Consider the following 19,009-nt stretch of genomic DNA (forward strand, 5'->3'; position numbering starts at 1 on the left):
ACACCCTCCTGCCATTGTTCCCATTTACTAGTACCTGCAATCATCCTAGCTACTTACATATCTGTAACCTCAACCTTGTCGATAAGGTAACCTGAATCCACCCAGCTTTCGCTCCCATACAACAGAGTTGGTCAAAAGTTGTTTTATGTTTTACCTGTCATAGAGAATTGTAGCTCTATCAATTTACATACCTATATAATAGAGGGAAACATTCCACATAATTTACATACCTATCATTTTTATGTATGTGTATGTAATTATGAGGGCTATTCAAGAAGTGACCTCCATTTATTATTTAAACAAATGTGAATGAAGTTACAGAATTTGTTTTACAGTACTATAAAAGTTCACATTCTAATTTCTTTTTCTATCTAGTTTCCAGGTATATTGAGACATTTGTTGTTGTGTTTGACGAGCTTTGAAATTCCTCAGTTGTAGAAATCTGCCCATCGGCACCCATCTGGCATTAAATTCCTGGCAGCCCAGAACTTGGGTTATCACTTTGTTCAGAAGAGCATAACCAAATTAACAAAAAGGTCTGAGTTAGTGACTGCAGTTTTTTCTAACCCTTTTGTCAACCAAATGAATCAAATCTGCATTTATGATACTCAGTTAACCAATTTTCTCTTTATCATGGACTTCACCATTTTTTAACATACACCACACTCACTCATTACTTATTCAGGCTGCCAGAAATTTAATCCCATATGGGTGCAGGTGGCAGAATTCTGTGACCAAAGCTCATCAGATGCTACAACAGTGCCTCTACATTGAGGCTGGAAAAATGTGTAAAAATAAAATTGAGTGTACTTTCACACTACTGTAAAACAAATTCTGTAACATGCTCTTTTTTTTTTTAACTGAATGGAGGGAACGTTATGAATAGCACTCATTCAATGACTTCTGACTATGTCTTCTACATGCTTCACTTTTTTTGAAAGGCAGTGTATTTTGATACTAAAACATGATATTGAACACTAATGTAGGAGTCAAAGAATATGTTCTTTATAGATTTTTAACTTTTAATTTTGAAATAAACATTCTATCAGTGGAGTAATGGCCACATACCCAGTCATGTAAAGAATTTAACAAATAATAAAATTAACCTCACACACAAACTGAAATCATATTTTCTTGACTACTCATTTTATAAATCACTGTATACAGGAAAGAAAACTGGTCAGTCTGTTGCCATATTTTCTGCTTAGAACATGTACAATCATGACTTGTTTTACTTAAATTGAAAGCCACAATTATAATCTATGGAACAGGAAAATAACTAACCAGTAATGAACAAAATAATGAATATATGACTAATGTAAGAAAAACTATATCTTTATGTAGTATGTCCACAAACTGTTAGAGACAATGTCATCCTTCTTATTCACTTCTTTGCTTCCTAGTTTTTGACAAGAATGTGCAACATCACAAGAAATTAGCTCATTCTGCAGTACTGAAGATCCCAAAAATAAAGCATACAATCTTAAATTCACAGAAGATGACCACCAACATCAAGAATCATATAGAAGAATCTGAACTGCAGACTAATTATGCTTTAAAAATGGCCCATGATATTCAGCACACACATTCAACAAAAATTTCAGAGGTATGGAAATATAACATTGCAACACTACATTTAGTGTTAAGAACAAGATCTTGTTTCTTAAAAGAAACAACATAAATAAGAAAGAATGGCTGTGATTCACCAGATGGACAAGAAGTTACCAGATTGAATACAAGTGAGAAATAAAAATAAATGCTGTGTTTAATTTATCAGATTTTTGTTGCAGTTATTAAGGGGGGAGGAGGCGGAGGACAGGACAATAGGTAACCTCTAACCACATAGGGTTATGCTGAACAGCGAACAGACACTTAAAAAAAGGAGTGATTATTGTCACTAAGCAAATGAACATGTATTCTTCATTGGCAAATGATTCAAGTTTGACATCTTACCAACAATAACCACTATTTTATAAGCGGCTGTTCTGTGATAGTTTGCTCATCTGTAAATCAGTAGCTGTCTCTCATGCATCCATTCATTTACTTATTATGTTCCTTAAATAGGTATTCATCTGAAGAAGAATGTTTATTGATGCAGAAGTAGTCAAGGTGTACTGACTATTAACAATGACAGCTAATAAGGTAATGAAAAGTAGGGCAGGGTGACAGGGTGAAGGTGGGGGCATGGATTGAAAACAGTAGTGCGAGGAAGGACAACCATTCACCATAAAAGAAAGTGCTGAGCAACATAGAGACCTCATAAAGAAGGAGGTTATAGTCAGATTTCTGGTCACATAATATATGTGGAGAAAGAGTAAGATAGAGAAACATAAATGCAGAGAATCAGAGAGAGAGAGAGAGAGAGAGAGAGAGAGAGAGAGAGAGAAGTTAGGTGTACATACACGAGAAAAATGGATGAGTGACTAAAAACTAGGATAGAGTTCTAACAATCACCACCATGACAGAGAACATAAGGGGCAGGAATGATTGCCATAACTAAAGGCTTTTTACATTGTTGCTATACTATACAGGTCACATAACAGTTTCCCTGTAAATAAAAATTTTCTGGCACATGAGCACTTTGCCACATTGTTATGCAAACTGATGTTTTGACTATAGTTGAAAACTGACAATATAGTGGTCTATGTAACAACATGACAACATGGTCACATAACCCAAAGTTTTTTATTGGAGATGACAGCAGCTACAGCAGTTTTGTTGACACATTGTAAGCTGCCCCAAGTGTGTGTGTGTCAACACATCTTGGTTTTCTTTATGTATGAGCGGGACCATGAGTGCAGATAACTTCACTTTGAAAAAAATTTTATATATTATTATACCAACCACCTGGCACACAATATTAAAAGTAATGTTATATGTTTTGAGTTCATAAATGCAGAACTGTGCACTATTAAGAAACATAGTATTGCATGATCACAAATCAGTGATTCCCTTTTGTAGTCAGTCAACTCCTACAAATATGAACAGAATGACCATGTAGATTCAGTCACAGGTGAAGCAGGTGGTTGATCTTAGTTCATTCATAGGATACTGGTAAAATGCAGTCTACAAAGGTGATTGCCTCCAAAACATTTGTACAACCCATTCCAGAATATTGCTCAATGTGTTGATACTTTTTTAATCAAATAGGATTAATAGGGAATACTGAATGTATATGAAGGTGGGCAGCACGAATGGTACAGGTTTGCTGACTTATGGGAGAGCATAATGGGAATGTAACAAAACATGAACTGGCAGACACATGAAGACAGATGTTAACAATCCCACAAATGGCTACTTACAAAGTTTCAAGAACTGGTATTAAGTGAGGAATCTAGGAATATATTATAGCTCCCTAAGTATCACTCCCATGGAGGCCATATAAATATCATTAGACTAATTACAATGGACACCCTTCTCGTACTCCATATGTACATGGAAAGAAAAGAAATCCTGATAAATGGTACAGTGGGAAATACTCTCTGCCATCCACTTCACAATGGAAGTATGGATGTGGCTACTAGAACTCCAGGGCTGAGAACTTTCACTCTGATAATAACCTCACCTTACTTTCCTTCTAGACTTGACCTCTGTTAGCCCATGTTCTTCCTTTCATTGTGGTGCTTCTTGTAGTATTGTATTTTTTATGTTTCTAATTTTATTTATTTATTTGTTCTACCCTATTGTTTCTGGTGATTCTTCCTTTATACTTGCCTCTCTTCTTCCTCATATCCACATTTATAAGCAGCCAGTGTGGCAGTTGAGTGCAGGATGTGCAATACGCTTTACATCAGCAAATATGATTGCATCCAGGTCATGGATGCCAGCCATGTGTTATATAATGTCCTGAAGTTCATACAGGCACAGAGTTTCTCATGTGCAAATGCACAAATATACCTTGCGTGTCTTGGCAGAGGGGAAAACACAGCCACCAGAGTGCTGCTATGGGCAACCCACTGTCAATGGTAGAGGATTACTATCAGTTATCACAGATATTAACAGCAACAATATTACAAAAAGGATAGTTGCTACTCGCCATACAGCAGAGATGCTGAGTCACAGATAGGCCAACCAAAAAGACTGTCACAAAATTAGCTTTTGGCCAACAAGGCCTTCGCCAGGTGGTAGGGGTGAGGAGGAGACTGGGGTGGGGAGGGGGAAGAATAGCAGAATAGGAGAGGGAGACGATAAAGTGCTGCTTGTGGGAGCATACAGAGATGAGGTTTAGAGAGGGTAGGGCAGCTAGGTGCGGTCGGGAGGTTAGACGGTGGGTGTATGGGTGGGGTGGGGGGTGGGGGGGGGGGGGGCAGGGTTGTAGAAAAGGAGGATGGGAACAGGTAAGGGGATAGAGGGTACCTCTTCTTTCCTACTAACGACCCCTCCCCCCTTCTGTCCCCCATCTAACCTCTCAACTGCACCTAGCTTCCCTACCCTCTCTCCAACTTGTACATGTATGCCCACACAAGCAGCACTTTACCATCCCCTACTATCCCTCCCCCTTCCAGCCTCAGCCTCCTTCTTACCCCTACCACCTGGTTGCATTTCCCATCATGCACAACTGCTCGCAGTATGGCCTCAGCAGCCAGAGACTGTAGTCATGTGTGTGTGAGTTGCATTAGCGCAAGTGTTCATGTGTGTATGTTCTAGCTCCGACAAAGCCCGTGTTGACCAGAACCTTATTTTCTGACAGTCTTTTTGGTGTGCCTATCTGCGATTAAGCATCTCAGCTACATCATGAGTAACAACTACCTTTTTCATAGTATTGTTACATCCATCTGAGATATTAACAACAATGCACTGATCCACAGTGCAGAATATTGTCATGTAGAAGAAGGCGTAATTAAATGAATGACAAACACTAACTTCATTTAATGAAGGTTTATTCAGCATTTGCATATACAAGAGTGTGGAGCAAACTGCCTTCAGCCAGAACACATACAGTATATATACAGCTACAGAACATTCCAGTACAATGATTCTAGACATTTGTGGATAGTCCTAGAATGTATTTGAACTGAATATAGAAATTAAAATTGTACAGTCCAGATGAGTTTTGAAATGACGACCCTCCATGCAACAGTTTAGTGTCATAACCACTACACCACAGTGCTACTCAGATTCTTTTGCAACACTGCTCCCTTCTTAAGAGAACAGCATCACAGTGTTACGTCCTCCTAGTCCAGCAACAAGTCATTGGTCCTGCATACTCTGACTCCTGATGATTGATTCTCGCCCTGATGGTGATCTTCTTAGAACTTCTTTTGCTGACAAACATTGATAGCATGTCGGCCAAGGCCTTATTAAGGCATTCAGTAAGCCTGTTAGTTTGTGGATGGTAGGCAGTCATCATGTGATGAGTAATGTTGCACCGACAGTTTATCTCTGTCACAAGATTCGATTTGAAAACTTTCCCTTGATTCGTAATTAACGACCTTGGGGCACCATGTTTTAATACAATGTCTTCCATGATGCTTTTGGCTACCTCGGATGCTTCAGCTGTTTTCACGGCTTTTGTAATGGCATAGTGTGTCAGATAATCAGTGCAAACAATAAAACATCTATTGCCACTAGCAGATGTTGGAAATCATCTGAGTAGGTCAATCCCAACATGTTGGAAAGGCATTTCAGCTGGTGGAATTGGTATGAGTTGACTAGGTGGTTTCTGAGGAACTGCCTTTCTCCTCTGACACTCTCAACAGTGCACCACATAGAGACGGACACTCCTAAATAAATCTGGCCAGAAAAATCTCTTGCGGATTCTGTCGTATGTCTTAATAAATCCTAAATGTCCAGCCTCCTCAGGTGTGTCATTGAACTTCTGTAGAACATCTATGCGCTTGTGTTTAGGAATCACTGGTAGCCACCTCTTTCCAAATGGATCAAAGTTTTTCTTGCAAAGTAATCCCATTAACTACCTTAAATTGTCCTTTCACATACTCTGACCAATTTAAGGTAAGCATAATTTGAGATATCTTGGTGTCCTTCTTCTGCTCAGCAGAGAGATCCTGGAGTGCAGTGAGACAGTCACTATCTTCATCAAAGTCTTGATGGTCTTGCACAGGGTTTGTTGAGAGACAGTTGGCATCTTGGTGTTTTCTTCCACATTTGTACACTATGATAATGTCATACTCTTGAAGACGTAGTGCCCACCTGGTGAGTTGTCCTGTTGGATCCTTAAGACCTGTCAACCAACAAAGTGAATGATGGTCTATAACAACTGTGAATGGCCTTCCATAGAGATACTGTCAAAATCTGCACATGGCCCAGATCTCTTTCTGTAGCTGAGTAGTTTCTCTCAGCTTTTGTAAGTGTCCTAGAAACATGGGATATAACTTTCTCTTTTCCATCCGAAATTTGCACCAGAACAGCACAGATCCCATACCCACTGGTATCTGTGTGTAGTTCTGTAGGTGCTTTCTCATCATACAGACCAAGTACAGGGTCAGTCATCAGAGCTTTTCGAAGCACATTGAAAGAATCTTGTTGAGCACCACCCCAGATAAATTTAGCATCAGCTTTTAACAACTCTTGGAGTGGCCTGGATTTGATACAAAACTCTTTGATAAAACAACAGTAATAAGAACATAATCCGAGGAAGCTTCTCACATCTCTAATACTTTTAGGAATAGGAAATTCTGTTATAGATCTCACCTTTTATGGGTTTGGCTGCACACCTTCGTTTGACACAAGGTGTCCACGTATTTTGATTTCTTTTGTTCCAAAGAGACACTTTCTTGGATTAAGTTTAGTCTGCCTTGTTTGAAACACTTAAGAATGGCCCTCAGTCTTTTTATATGTTCATCAAATGTCTCTGAGAACACTATAATGTCATCGAAATACAAAGACACATCATCCACTTCAGGTGCCTTAGAAGATTATCCATCATCTGTTCAAATGATTCTGGGGCATTACACAAACCAAACGGCATTACCTTAAACTCATACAGGCCCTGAGGGGTGATGAATGCAGTTTTCTCATGATCAGCCTCATCTACTTTGATTTGCCAGTATCCTGAGTACATGTCCATGTTTGAGAAAAACTTAGCCCCTTCAGACAATCTAGTGTATTTTCAATTCATGGAACAGGGTAAACATCCTTTTTAGTTATCTTATTAAGCTTCCTGTAACTAACACAAAAGCACCAACTGCCATCCTTTTTCCTGACCAGTACCACTGGTGATGATCATGGGCTCTGCGAAGGCTGAATGATGTCATTCTTCATCATTTTCTCTACCTCGTTGAGAATTATTCAACATTCCATTGCTGACACACAGTATGCTCTCTGGTGTATTGGTTGATGGTCTCCAGTGCTAATCCAATGCTTTACCGTTAGTTGCTCTCCACCTATGGATTGAAGCATTCAGAGAACTCTTGAAGAATGGCAAGTAGCTTCTTCTGTTGTTCCTTAGTGAGATCAGGTGATAGTCAAGCTAGAAGATCTTGTCTCGCAGTGGTAGGGCCAATTTCGCCCACAAACTCAGCATGGTAGGTTTCTATAACACTCAGCTGTTCTTCAATTAACAGCTCAGTGTTTGCTATGCACATGTGCCTTGGAAGGATCTGCAGTTCTCAGCGACAGTTAACTATCCACAATTCACCAAATCTGTTCTTAAATGAGACAACAGAGGCTGGGATGACCAAGTTATTCTTCAGTGGTATGCTTCTCTTACATTTCAGTACAAGATCCATGGGTTGATGCATGGCATGACACATGACAGTTACCTTTCTAGTGCTGACTGCAGGAATGATCACTTCATCCAGCACATATAGTCTCCACACACTAGGATGCACATCTTCCTGTCCACAGTATCTCATCTTGTCTAGCATAATCTTCAAGTGACTACAATCTATAATTTCCTGAGAAGCTTTCAAAAAGTCCCATCCAAGAATGATGTCATGACTACATTCTTATAAGACAAGGAATTCTAAGGGCTGTGTATGGCCACTTATACACACAAATGGTACATCTTCCTGTAGGTTTTACATATTTACCATTAGCCACCTTCAGCAGAGATGTTTTGTTGTCAACAAATATGGTTTTCTGCAACTGGTGATGGTACTTCTCAGAAATGACTGAATATGATGCTCCAGAGTCCACAAGAGCTTGGGCTGGTCAGCCATACATGAGGATATTGATGCAGTTTCCTATCATTTTTGTAGTGATAAACGGCAGAGGATTTTTCTCTTCGGCAGCCTCACCTCCAAGGAAGGTCGCACCCTCTAGTTTTCCAGGTTGCAGCAATGGAGTCCTTGATCAGTGTGTTGGGGAACATCCTGTCCAGCAGCTAGCTTGTGACGATGGTGACCTACATTATCCTGCACCCACATCTTCTTGTTCATCTTCATCATCCTGTGGTTGGTGTCAGCTAAGATCAATCTGCTGTCTTCTGGCACTGGCATCATCAAATAACCACCACCTTTCTTGACAATAATGCACCACATGTCCCAGTCGTCCACAGTGGAAACATACTGGTTGGTTATCCAGATGTCAGTCTTCCTTGGTACCCGAAGAGGTTCCTCATGTGGCATTGTAGGAATGTAACTCCACCTGGGTCTTGACCTTTTCACCATTTTAAAGGGAAATGAAGGACGAGAGATTGGGTTCAATGTCTGTTCCACTTCCTCCCTTATGACCTCTTGAACTGTCTCAGTTTTTTGCTCACCGTGCAATCCAAGTGCCTTCTGGACTTCCTTTGTCATTATCTGACAAAGAACACTCGTGAAATCAGTTGCTTCTTCCATCACAGACATCGATATGACGTTTGGAAGCTGTTCAAACTTCTTACGTGTAATTCTTTTTTTGCGCATTGGCATTGTCTTGATATACTGGCACCATTTTATGAAGTCGTCTGCTGTCTAACCTCCTTCAGGAGTAGGGCTTGATACATGTCCTGAGCAACACTCTTCATGAGATGTGCAACCTTATCTTCCTATTCATTCTAGGGTCCACTATTTTACACAGCTCCAAGATGTCTTGAATGTAGGATGCTGTAGTTTCGCCTGCACGCTGTGCCCTGCACTTTAATTTATCTTTAGCCTTGCACTTCCGTCATTGTGTGTCACCAAAATACTTGTGCAGTTCCACCTGGAATACTTCCCAGCTTGTGAACTTCTCCTTGTTGTTCTCATACCATTGCTTGACAGTGCCCTCCGAGTAGAAAAATACGTTAGCCAAACACATGGTGTCATACCATTTGTTAAATTTGGCTACACGCTCATTTACCTTCAGCCACTTGTTTGGATCTTGGCCGTCATCACCAGAGAACCCGGAAGGATGTCTCATGTGGTGGCACACAGTTGCTGTCATCATAACATCCTCTTCTTCTTCTGTCTCCGATAGATTGTGATCTGTTGAATATGGCTTGAACTCAGTTTTCTCGCCACATGAATGGCAGCACTGTCATGGCCTGATGGGAGCCACTATGTTGTTGATAATGTGCGCTATCACAAGTTCCAATACCCAGCGCCTCCACCAGCATAATGTCACGTAGAAGAAGGTGTAATTAGATGAATGACAAACACTAACTTCACTTAACAAATGTTTAACTTAACTTGCACATACAAGAGCACGGAGCAAATTGACTCCGCCCAGAACACATACAGTATATATACAGCTACAGAACATTCCAGTACAATGATTCTAGACATTTGTGGATACTTCTAGAATGTATTTGAACTGAATATAGAAATTAAAATTGTACAGTCCAGATGAGTTTTGAACAGTTTAGTATCATAACCACTACACCACAGTGCTACTCAGCTTCTTCTGTGACAATATCATGCTTGTTAGTAACAGATGGTGAATAGCTATACCATATGGGACCACCTGGCTTTGAAGTGTAGAATTTACTGTCTCACATGTTTATGGCATGGGCATCATCAAATATCTGCCACCTTTCTCAACAATAGCACACCACATGTCCCGGTTGTCCACAGGGTCACAAGAACATCAATCCTGGATACAGAAAAAATGTAAAAGTTCACCTGTACTGATTTTTCAATACACACATTGTTATACATTGAGAACTGGATGAGGTGATGTATCCAATTTTCCAGCAGGGCAATGTTTAGGCTTATGACAGAGGTTTTCTTGTGTGGGAGCACTGCTGTCAGATGAAATGATGTCTACTACATTTGTTGTTGTTTTTTTTTCTGGGAAAAGAACAGGATTGTACTGTCCAGTTGGTGCATTTACTTATTTGTCTTCAAAACTCTGCAGGTGAGCTGCACTTTCAGCAAGACTGAGTCAGTCCATTGCTCCTGAACTGTGTTTGCACAGTTCAAGGAACAATCAACAGGTGAGGATGCTTATATGGTACTCCATGTCACCTCACCTAAATGCCCTCTAGGAAACTTAAGATACACCCGAGCAAACACAGTGTGTCTTGGATTCAGCTCTGAACAGTCTCCATGACCTGTGTGTGGTGATTGAGTGGTCACATATCTCAATGACCCCTTTTGGTGTTTCATATACGAGGCGTGTTTTTTAAGTAAGTACCATTTTGAAATTAAAAAATGATATGCTAAGATATCTCAATAATTTTATTTTTACATGAAAGCCCATACCTTAATCTACTTTTCTAAATAATTTCCGTCAATATTGAGGCACTTGTCATAATGTTGTACCAGTGTTTGAATACCCTCCTCATAGAAGTCTGCCACCTGACACTGCATCACTACTGTTTTGACCTAGTCATCGTCTTGAAGACACTGACCACCCAAGTGTTTCTTCAAGTGCAGGAACAGATGGTAGTCACTGAGCACAAGATCGGGACTGTACAGAGGATGATCAAGAGTTTCCCATTGAAAAGATGTGATGAGAACTTTGGTCTGATTCGCCACATGTGGACGGGCATTGTCTTGCAGCAAAATGGTGCCCTTGCTCAACTTCCATGGACTGTTGCTTTGATTCTGGTGTGACGCAGGCCACCCATGTTTCATCACCCATAACAATTTGGCTTAAGAAATCATCACCATCATTGTGGTACTGCTCAAGGAAAGTCAATGCACTGTCTAAACGTTTGGTTTTGTGCACATCTGTCAACATTTTCGGTACCCAACGTGCGCACAATTTTTGGTAATTCAAATGCTCGGTCACAATGCCATACAAAACACTATGAGAAACATTAGGAAAGTCATCCTGCAAGGAGGAAATCATAAAGCGTCTGTTTTCTCTCACCTTATTGTCCACTTCCTGCACCAAACTTTCATTAACGACCAAAGGACACCCACTCTGTTGTTCATCATGCACATTTGTGCGACCATCTTTAAATGCTCTCACCCACTTTCTTACCATTCCTTCACTCATAATGTTTTCTCCGCAAACTGCACAGATCTCATGATGAATATTGATTGCTTTTGGCCTTAAGCATTAAGAAATCTTGTAACAGCCTATACTTCACAGTCGGCAGGACTCACGATTATCGGAGGCATCTTAAACTCTCAGTACACAACGTAAACAAGGAAGAACCAGGACTGTAATGGCGTCAGTGTGTAGATTAAGGTACAGGCTTTCATGTAAAAATAAAATTATTGAGATATCTTAGCACGTCTTTTTATAATTTCAAAATCATACTTACTTAAAAAACACGCCTTGTTGTTCGCACTATGATTGGCCACCACCATCATCAGGATAAAAGGACTCGCTACTAAACACTGCTTGACTATTGTACCTAATTAGCTACTCCTGAGTGCATTCCTTACCTTTGCATGTGAATGGTGACTTATTTTTATTTTCCATTTTCAACTGATGGAAAGTCTAGGCTGGAATAATCTTTTCAATATTAAGTATTTTAATGTTAATATTCACAAGATTATCATTAATTTCTAAATTAAAAAAATCAGACCAGTGTAATTCTGTCTAACATTTTCAGGGAATTGCAAAAATTAATCGAGAATCGGGTGCTGCCAAAGTGGAAGTAATAAGACTTTTTGATGAAGCTTGTGCCTTTTCCAGCCGTGTACGAGCAACTAAAGCTGATTTAACTGCTATTGAATTTTATAATTTCAAAATCATACTTACTTAAAAAACACACCTTGTTGTTCGCACTATGATTGGCCACCACCATCATCAGGATAAAAGGACTCGCTACTAAACACTGCTTGACTATTGTACCTAATTAGCTACTCCTGAGTGCATTCCTTACCTTTGCATGTGAATGGTGACTTATTTTTATTTTCCATTTTCAACTGATGGAAAGTCTAGGCTGGAATAATCTTTTCAATATTAAGTATTTTAATGTTAATATTCACAAGATTATCATTAATTTCTAAATTAAAAAAATCAGACCAGTGTAATTCTGTCTAACATTTTCAGGGAATTGCAAAAATTAATCGAGAATCGGGTGCTGCCAAAGTGGAAGCAATAAGACTTTTTGATGAAGCTTATGCCTTTTCCAGCCGTGTACGAGCAACTAAAGCTGATTTAACTGCTATTGAATATGCTGGAAACTCAAACAGAAATAAGATTGTGCAGGTAAATTACAACCATTTTCATACGAAAAAGTGTTAAACATAATTCTTTTAATAAAAACAGAGAGAAGAATTTAGGAGGTGTGGGGCATGGAAGAAGGAAGAAGGGTGGGAGGGGCAGGCAGTTGTAAATTAAAAATATACTTAGTCATTGTTAGTCATTTGTACATTAATTTGCCTATGTGTTGTTCTGAATAGACAGAAATTTTGTAAAAATAACTTCCAATAAATTATTTACTAATTGCTTACATTAGGGATTGAAATGCAGAAAACTGAAGTAGTTGATTGATTTTAACTCTTCAAGAATTGACATTCATTTATGCCTTTACAAAAAATTAAAACCAACAAAGATTTTGAAATCCTATGTCTATATTATTTTATTATGAAATCTATGCAGTAAGCTGTAATATTTAGTAGTGCACATTGAATTTACTATAGCTTCTACCAGGATTGGCTAACAATACCGAAAAGGCCGGCCGGAGTGGCCGTGCGTCTCTAGGCGCTACAGTCTGGAGCCGAGCGACCACTACGGTCGCAGGTTCGAATCCTGCCTCGGGCATGGATGTGTGTCATGTCCTTAGGTTAGTTAGGTTTAATTAGTTCTAAGTTCTAGGCGACTGATGACCTCAGAAGTTAAGTCGCATAGTGCTCAGAGCCATTTGAACCAATACTGAAAATGTCAATACCTAGATGAAACTAAAAGCTGAAACTTATTTGCCCCCCTAGCTTAATGTAAATCCCTTTTACTATCTGCAAATCTATTGTATGGTATGTGATAGTGCCAAGATCTGCAGTAATATTAATAAAGTGGAATGTAACAATGCCTGGCAGGTGGCGTGAGATGCTGCAGTGCGGCAGTAGGTATAATGCAAAAAAATGACAGAAGACTTCATGACTGTAGTATGTTATGCACTATCACTAAACTGTATTATGTTTAAAGCATACACTTAGCATGGATCGTTGCTGCATTATTGTGATACATTCTCTAGGCACAACCTCTAAAGTATGTATCCATTTTGCTGATGCTAAACTGACTCTTAAAAAATAACAATTAAAAATGCAATCAGCATGTTCATTGTCAATGCCACTTCATTTATTTGCACTTACTAACTTTACTTCTTCCATTGGAACACTTTGTCTGTCACAAAAGCTTTGGTATTACTTTGTTTCTTAATAGTTTTAATATGAATGGCATAGTGTACCAGAATTTCCATAAATAATAGTTTTACAATTATTCATGTACCTAGCATTTTGTGGCAGACAGCAGATAATACATCAATATTAACATCAAAGAAATTACTTGTACTGAGACAGGTATGCACTGAGTATGCAGGAAAGCCTTGTTATCTTCACTATGCACTGCAAATCTGTGAGTGGTATGAGACAGCTTTCCATTGATCTCTTTGTGACTTCACGCCTATTGCAATTTGTTTTTGTCTTTCACTATTGATGCTCTCCCTCAGATTTCATCTTGTTTCCCCTTATTTCATTTGTTTCATAATTTTCATGAGTTTTTCACGTATTTGGGTGTTTTTTGCGAAGCTTTTCGTGTCTAATTCTACATTGTTTGTGTATTTTTTCACATTGTTTCCACCACCATGGATCCTTGCTTCATCCATCTGCATCAGTACAGGAAATTTTCCTTATTCATAGCCAGAACCCTGTCCCATATACTGTTCCTGCATTGTTATGGCTCATAGAATCCTCCTAAATGGCCTTAACAACAAATTACCCATCTCCGGCTGCCATCCTTCTTTCCACAATGACCTCCACCAGTTCAGAGTCCGCAAAACCTTAGCCCTACTGAGTGAGGTGGTCCAGTGGTAAGCACACTGGACTTGCACTTAGGATGACAACAGTTCAAACCTGCATCCAGCCATCCTGGTTTAGGTTTCACTAGATCACTTCAGTCAAATGCCGGCATGGTCCCATTGAAAGGACATGGCCAACTTCCTCCCCACTCTTCCCTAATCCAATAGGAATGGTGACCTCACTGTTTGGTCCCCTTCTCCAAATGAACCAACCAACCAATCCTTAGCCCTCACCAACATAATCTTGCAAAACCATACAATCAAGCTCAAACTTCCTTACAATACCTTATCTCCATCTGTAAACTTTTCCTGCTATGCAATCCCAAATTCCTGGATCCCACAACACACACTGAAATGCTCGCCCTCCAGGAACTAGAGCAACATGCACAATGCCTCCTCAAAAAACCCTCAACCCTGCTCACTTCCTAGTCCCACCTTAGACTAGGACTGTCCACCATCTCTACAACAACTCTGCCATGTCCCCTCATAGCTGACAAACTCTGTCTCACAGACCTACTACATTTACCCTGCCCTCCAAAATTCCCTCCCACCATGACAGAGAATCCAGAACCTAAACAGACCTTAAACAATGTCGTGAACCTTTCCTCCAAAATCCTTAGCTCCACAGAAATACCAGTTCCAAAGGCCTCACCTTCTGCCCCCCCCCCCACCCCCCCTCCCACCCACCCCCCATCACCACCACAGATTCAATCATGCAGGACTTGTTAAAAACCTTCTCTCCTTCTCCCATTCCCTACAGTGGAAACACATTTTTGCCACCAATCCTACCAATATGACTCAACGAAAGACCAATGTTGAACCCTGCCTGACTCAGTTCACTCCTCCATCCAACCATGTTCCACCACCTGTTAACTTTCCAGAATTTCTTAACCTCAAACCTTGCCTCACCAACATTCGCCAAAAACCTCAATATCAAAACTAACCTTACATCCACACAAATAGCTGCAATTCACCACCTAAAAACTGATCCTGACCTTATAATCCTATCTGCTGACAAAGGTCCACCACAGTTCTCTTGAATGCAAGGATTACCTGGCAGAAGGACTCCATCAGCTGTCCGATTCATCCACCCACAAACCCTGTGACATGACACTGTTCCAGAAATCCAGCAGGATCTCCAGTCTCTCCTAAAATCCATAGGCCCATTCCAGAACTTCTCCTCACCCCTACCACTCCCTGCACTCCTATCTTCTACATGCTTCCTAAAGTCCATGAATCCAACAACCCAGGATGCCCCATTGCGGCTGGTCACTGCCACCACAGAGAGAATCTCTGCTCTCATAGACAACAGCTTAAGCCTATTACTGGCAACCTACAATCCTATATACAAAAATATCAACCATTTCCTCCACCGACTCTCCACAGTTGTTGTTCCTTTACCACACAGGCCCTGCTCATCAGTATTGATGTCACCTCCCTTTACACTAACATATCTAATGCCCATGGCCTTACTGCTATTGAACTCTACCTTTCCCAACATGTGACAGATTCCAAACCAGTAACTTCCTTCCTAGTTGCCATGGCCAATATATCCTCACCCACAATTACTTCTCCTTTGAAGACATTACCTACAAACAAATCGGGGTATGGCTATGGCTATGGCCACCCACAGGACACTATCCTATGCCAACCTATTCATGAGCCATCTAGAGGAAGTCTTCCTGAACACCCAGAATCCTAAACCCCACACCAGGTTCAGATTCATTGATGACATCTTTGTGATCTGGATCGAGGGTGAGGACACCCTTTTCACATTCCTCCAGAACCTCAACACCTAGCTCTACTCAACCCAACAAGCCACCTTCCTCAATGTAAACTTCTACTTCAAAGATGGCTACATCAGTACCTCTGTCCATATAAAACCTACTAACCACCAGCAATACCTCCACTTTGACAGCTGTCACCCATTCCACACCAAGAAGTTCACCAGCTCTGCAACAACCTATACCTCCCTTATGTCCCCTCATAGCTGACAAAACCTATCTTGCAGACTACTAAATTTACCCCACCCTCCAAAACTCTCTCCCATCATACAGCCTAGCCACCGATGGCCATCGCATCTGCAGTGAGGAGTGTCCCTCTCAAAATACACGGAGGGTCTTGCTGAGGCCTTTACATACCATAATTCCTCCCTTCCCTCTCCACCTTGTACAAAAGCAGATCTCACATACCTTATCTTCACAACCACCCACCGCCTCTCAGAGTCCCACCATCCAGCCACAGAGAAGCATTTCCCTCATGTCTCACTTCCACCCAGGACTGGAGCAACTGAATTATATCCTCTGTCATGGTTTCAACTACCTCTCACCATGCCCTGAAAGGAGAAATGTCCTACCCACTATCCCTCCCACCTATCCCCACAGTTGTATTCTGCTGTCCACCAAACATACACAATATCCTTGTCCATTCCTATACAACCCCTGCTCCCAACCCCTTGCCTCATGGCTCACATCCCTGTAGTAGACCTAGATGCAAGACCTGTCCTGTACATTCTCCCCTCACCACCTACTCCAGTCCAGTCACAAACATCACCTATACCATCAAAGGCAGGGCTACCTATGAAATCAGCTAAGCTGTAACAACTGTGCTGCATTCTACATGGGCATGACAACCAACAAGCTGTCTGTGCGCATGAATAGCTGCTGACAAACTGTGACCAAAAAACAACTGGACCACCCTGTTGCTGAGCAAGCCCCCCATCACAATGTTCTCGATTTCAATGACTGCTTCACAGCCTATGCCATCTGGATCCTTCTCACCAATACCAACTTTTCTGAATTATACTTTCCCTGCAGTGTATTCCACATTCCCGTAACCCTCCTGGTCTCAACCTTTGTTAGTCATTGTCCTTATCTGTCTAGCCCCTTTCCTGTCCCCAATCCAGCACTATACAGCCCTCTATTCCACCAGTGCACCCAGTCTTTTACTTCTCTCCTTTTCTGCTACCCCCACCTCTCACCCCTGCCCTTCGTCTAACCACCTGACGGCATCTATCTGCCCTACCTTCTCTCTGCCTTGTCTCTGGATGCTCTCCCAGCAGCACTTTACCATCCCCTACTCTTACTCGACATCCCTCCCCCTCCCCACCCCAGACTCTTCCTTACCCCTACCCAGTTGCCTCTCCCATCATGCGCTGCTGTTTGTAGTCTTGCTTCAGCTGCCAGAGATGGTGGTCATGCGTGTGTGAGTCGCATTTTCATGGATGTGTGTGTGTCTGTTGTCTTCTTCTGACAAAGACCTTGTTGGCCAAAAGCTTATTTTGTGACAGCCTTTTAGTTGTACTTATCTGCGACTCAGCATCTCCACTATATGGTGAGTAGCAACTATCTTTTCATAATACTGTTACATTCCATCCTGGATTTTCCGTTGTTTAAAAAATAAGGAAAAGTCATTGTATTGAAAGTGTTGAGGATGTCTGTTCTTAATCCATAGCACTCAAATCCTTTTTTCTTCTTTGGATAAGTTTGTACAATTAATATGCACTTATGAAGCAAGGTGGAATAAATATCACAAATAAAAATAAACTAATCATTAATTAAAATGGTTGTATACATGGAAGAAGCCTGGAGATACTGAAAGGTTTCAGATAGATTATATAATGGTAAGACACAGATTTAGGAACCAGATTTTAAATTGTAAGACATTTCCAGGGGCAGACGTGGACTCTGACCACAATCTATTGGTTATGAACTGTAGATTAAAACTGAAGAAACTGCAAAAAGGTGGGAATTTAAGGAGATGGGACCTAGATAAACCGAGTAAACCAGAGGTTGTACAGAGTTTCAGGGAGAGCATAAGGGAACAATTGACAAGAATGGGGGAAAGAAATACAGTACAAGAAGAATGGGTAGCTTTGAGGGATGAAGTAGTGAAGGCAGCAGAGGAACAAGTAGGTAAAAAGATGAGGGCTAGTAGAAATCCTTGGGTGACAGAAGAAATATTGAATTGAAAGGAGAAAATATAAAAATGCAGTAAATGAAAAAGGCAAAAAGGAATACAAATGTCTCAAAAATGAGATCGACAGGAAGTGCAAAATGGCTAAGCAGGGATGGCTGTAGGACAAATGTAAGGATGTAGAGGCTTATCTCACTAGGGGTAAGATAGATACTGCCTACAGCAAAATTAAAGAGACCTTTGGAGAAAAGAGAACCACTTGTATGAATATCAAAAGCTCAGATGGAAACCCAGTTCTAAGCAAAGAAGGGAAAGCAGAAAGGTGGAAGGAGTATACAGAGGGTCTATACACAAGGGCGAGGTACTTGAGGGCAATATTATGGAAATGGAAGAGGGTGTAGATGAAGATAAAATGGGAGATATGATACTGTGTGATGAGTTTGAGAGAGCACTGAAAGACCAAGTTGAAACAAGGCCCCGGGAGTAGGCAACAGTCCATTAGAACTACTGACAGCCTTGGGAGAGCCAGTCCTGACAAAACTCTACCATCTGGTGAGAAAAATGAATGAGACAGGCAAAATACCCTCAGACTTCAAGAAGAATATAATAATTCCAATCCCAAAGAAAGCAGGTGTTGAAAGATGTGAAAATGATCAAACTATCAGTTTAATAAATCACAGCTGCAAAATACTAACGTCAGTTCTTTACAGATGAATGGAAAAACTGGTAGAAGCTGACCTCAGGGAAGATCAGTTTGGATTCCGTAGAAATATTGGAGCACGTGAGGCAATACTGACCCTATGACTTATCTTA

General features: G+C 40.7%; 1 protein-coding gene across 2 annotated transcripts in view; it reads left to right on the forward strand.

The window, feature by feature from the left end:
• The window catches only part of LOC126188040 (laminin subunit gamma-1-like), a 330,648-nt gene that overhangs the window by 274,765 nt on the left and 36,874 nt on the right, over window positions 1-19,009 (forward strand). For both annotated transcript variants that reach the window (XR_007537820.1, XM_049929467.1), the window contains exons 19-20: window positions 1,404-1,606; window positions 12,316-12,474. Coding sequence is in view for 1 of the 2 variants with exons in the window: in XM_049929467.1 (XP_049785424.1) it covers window positions 1,404-1,606; window positions 12,316-12,474 (362 nt within the window). In the remaining variant the exon portion in view is untranslated. The remainder of the gene's footprint in view (window positions 1-1,403; window positions 1,607-12,315; window positions 12,475-19,009) is intronic.

Source organism: Schistocerca cancellata, chromosome 5, assembly GCF_023864275.1.
Source record: "Schistocerca cancellata isolate TAMUIC-IGC-003103 chromosome 5, iqSchCanc2.1, whole genome shotgun sequence".
NCBI classification, from domain to species: Eukaryota; Metazoa; Arthropoda; class Insecta; order Orthoptera; family Acrididae; genus Schistocerca; species Schistocerca cancellata.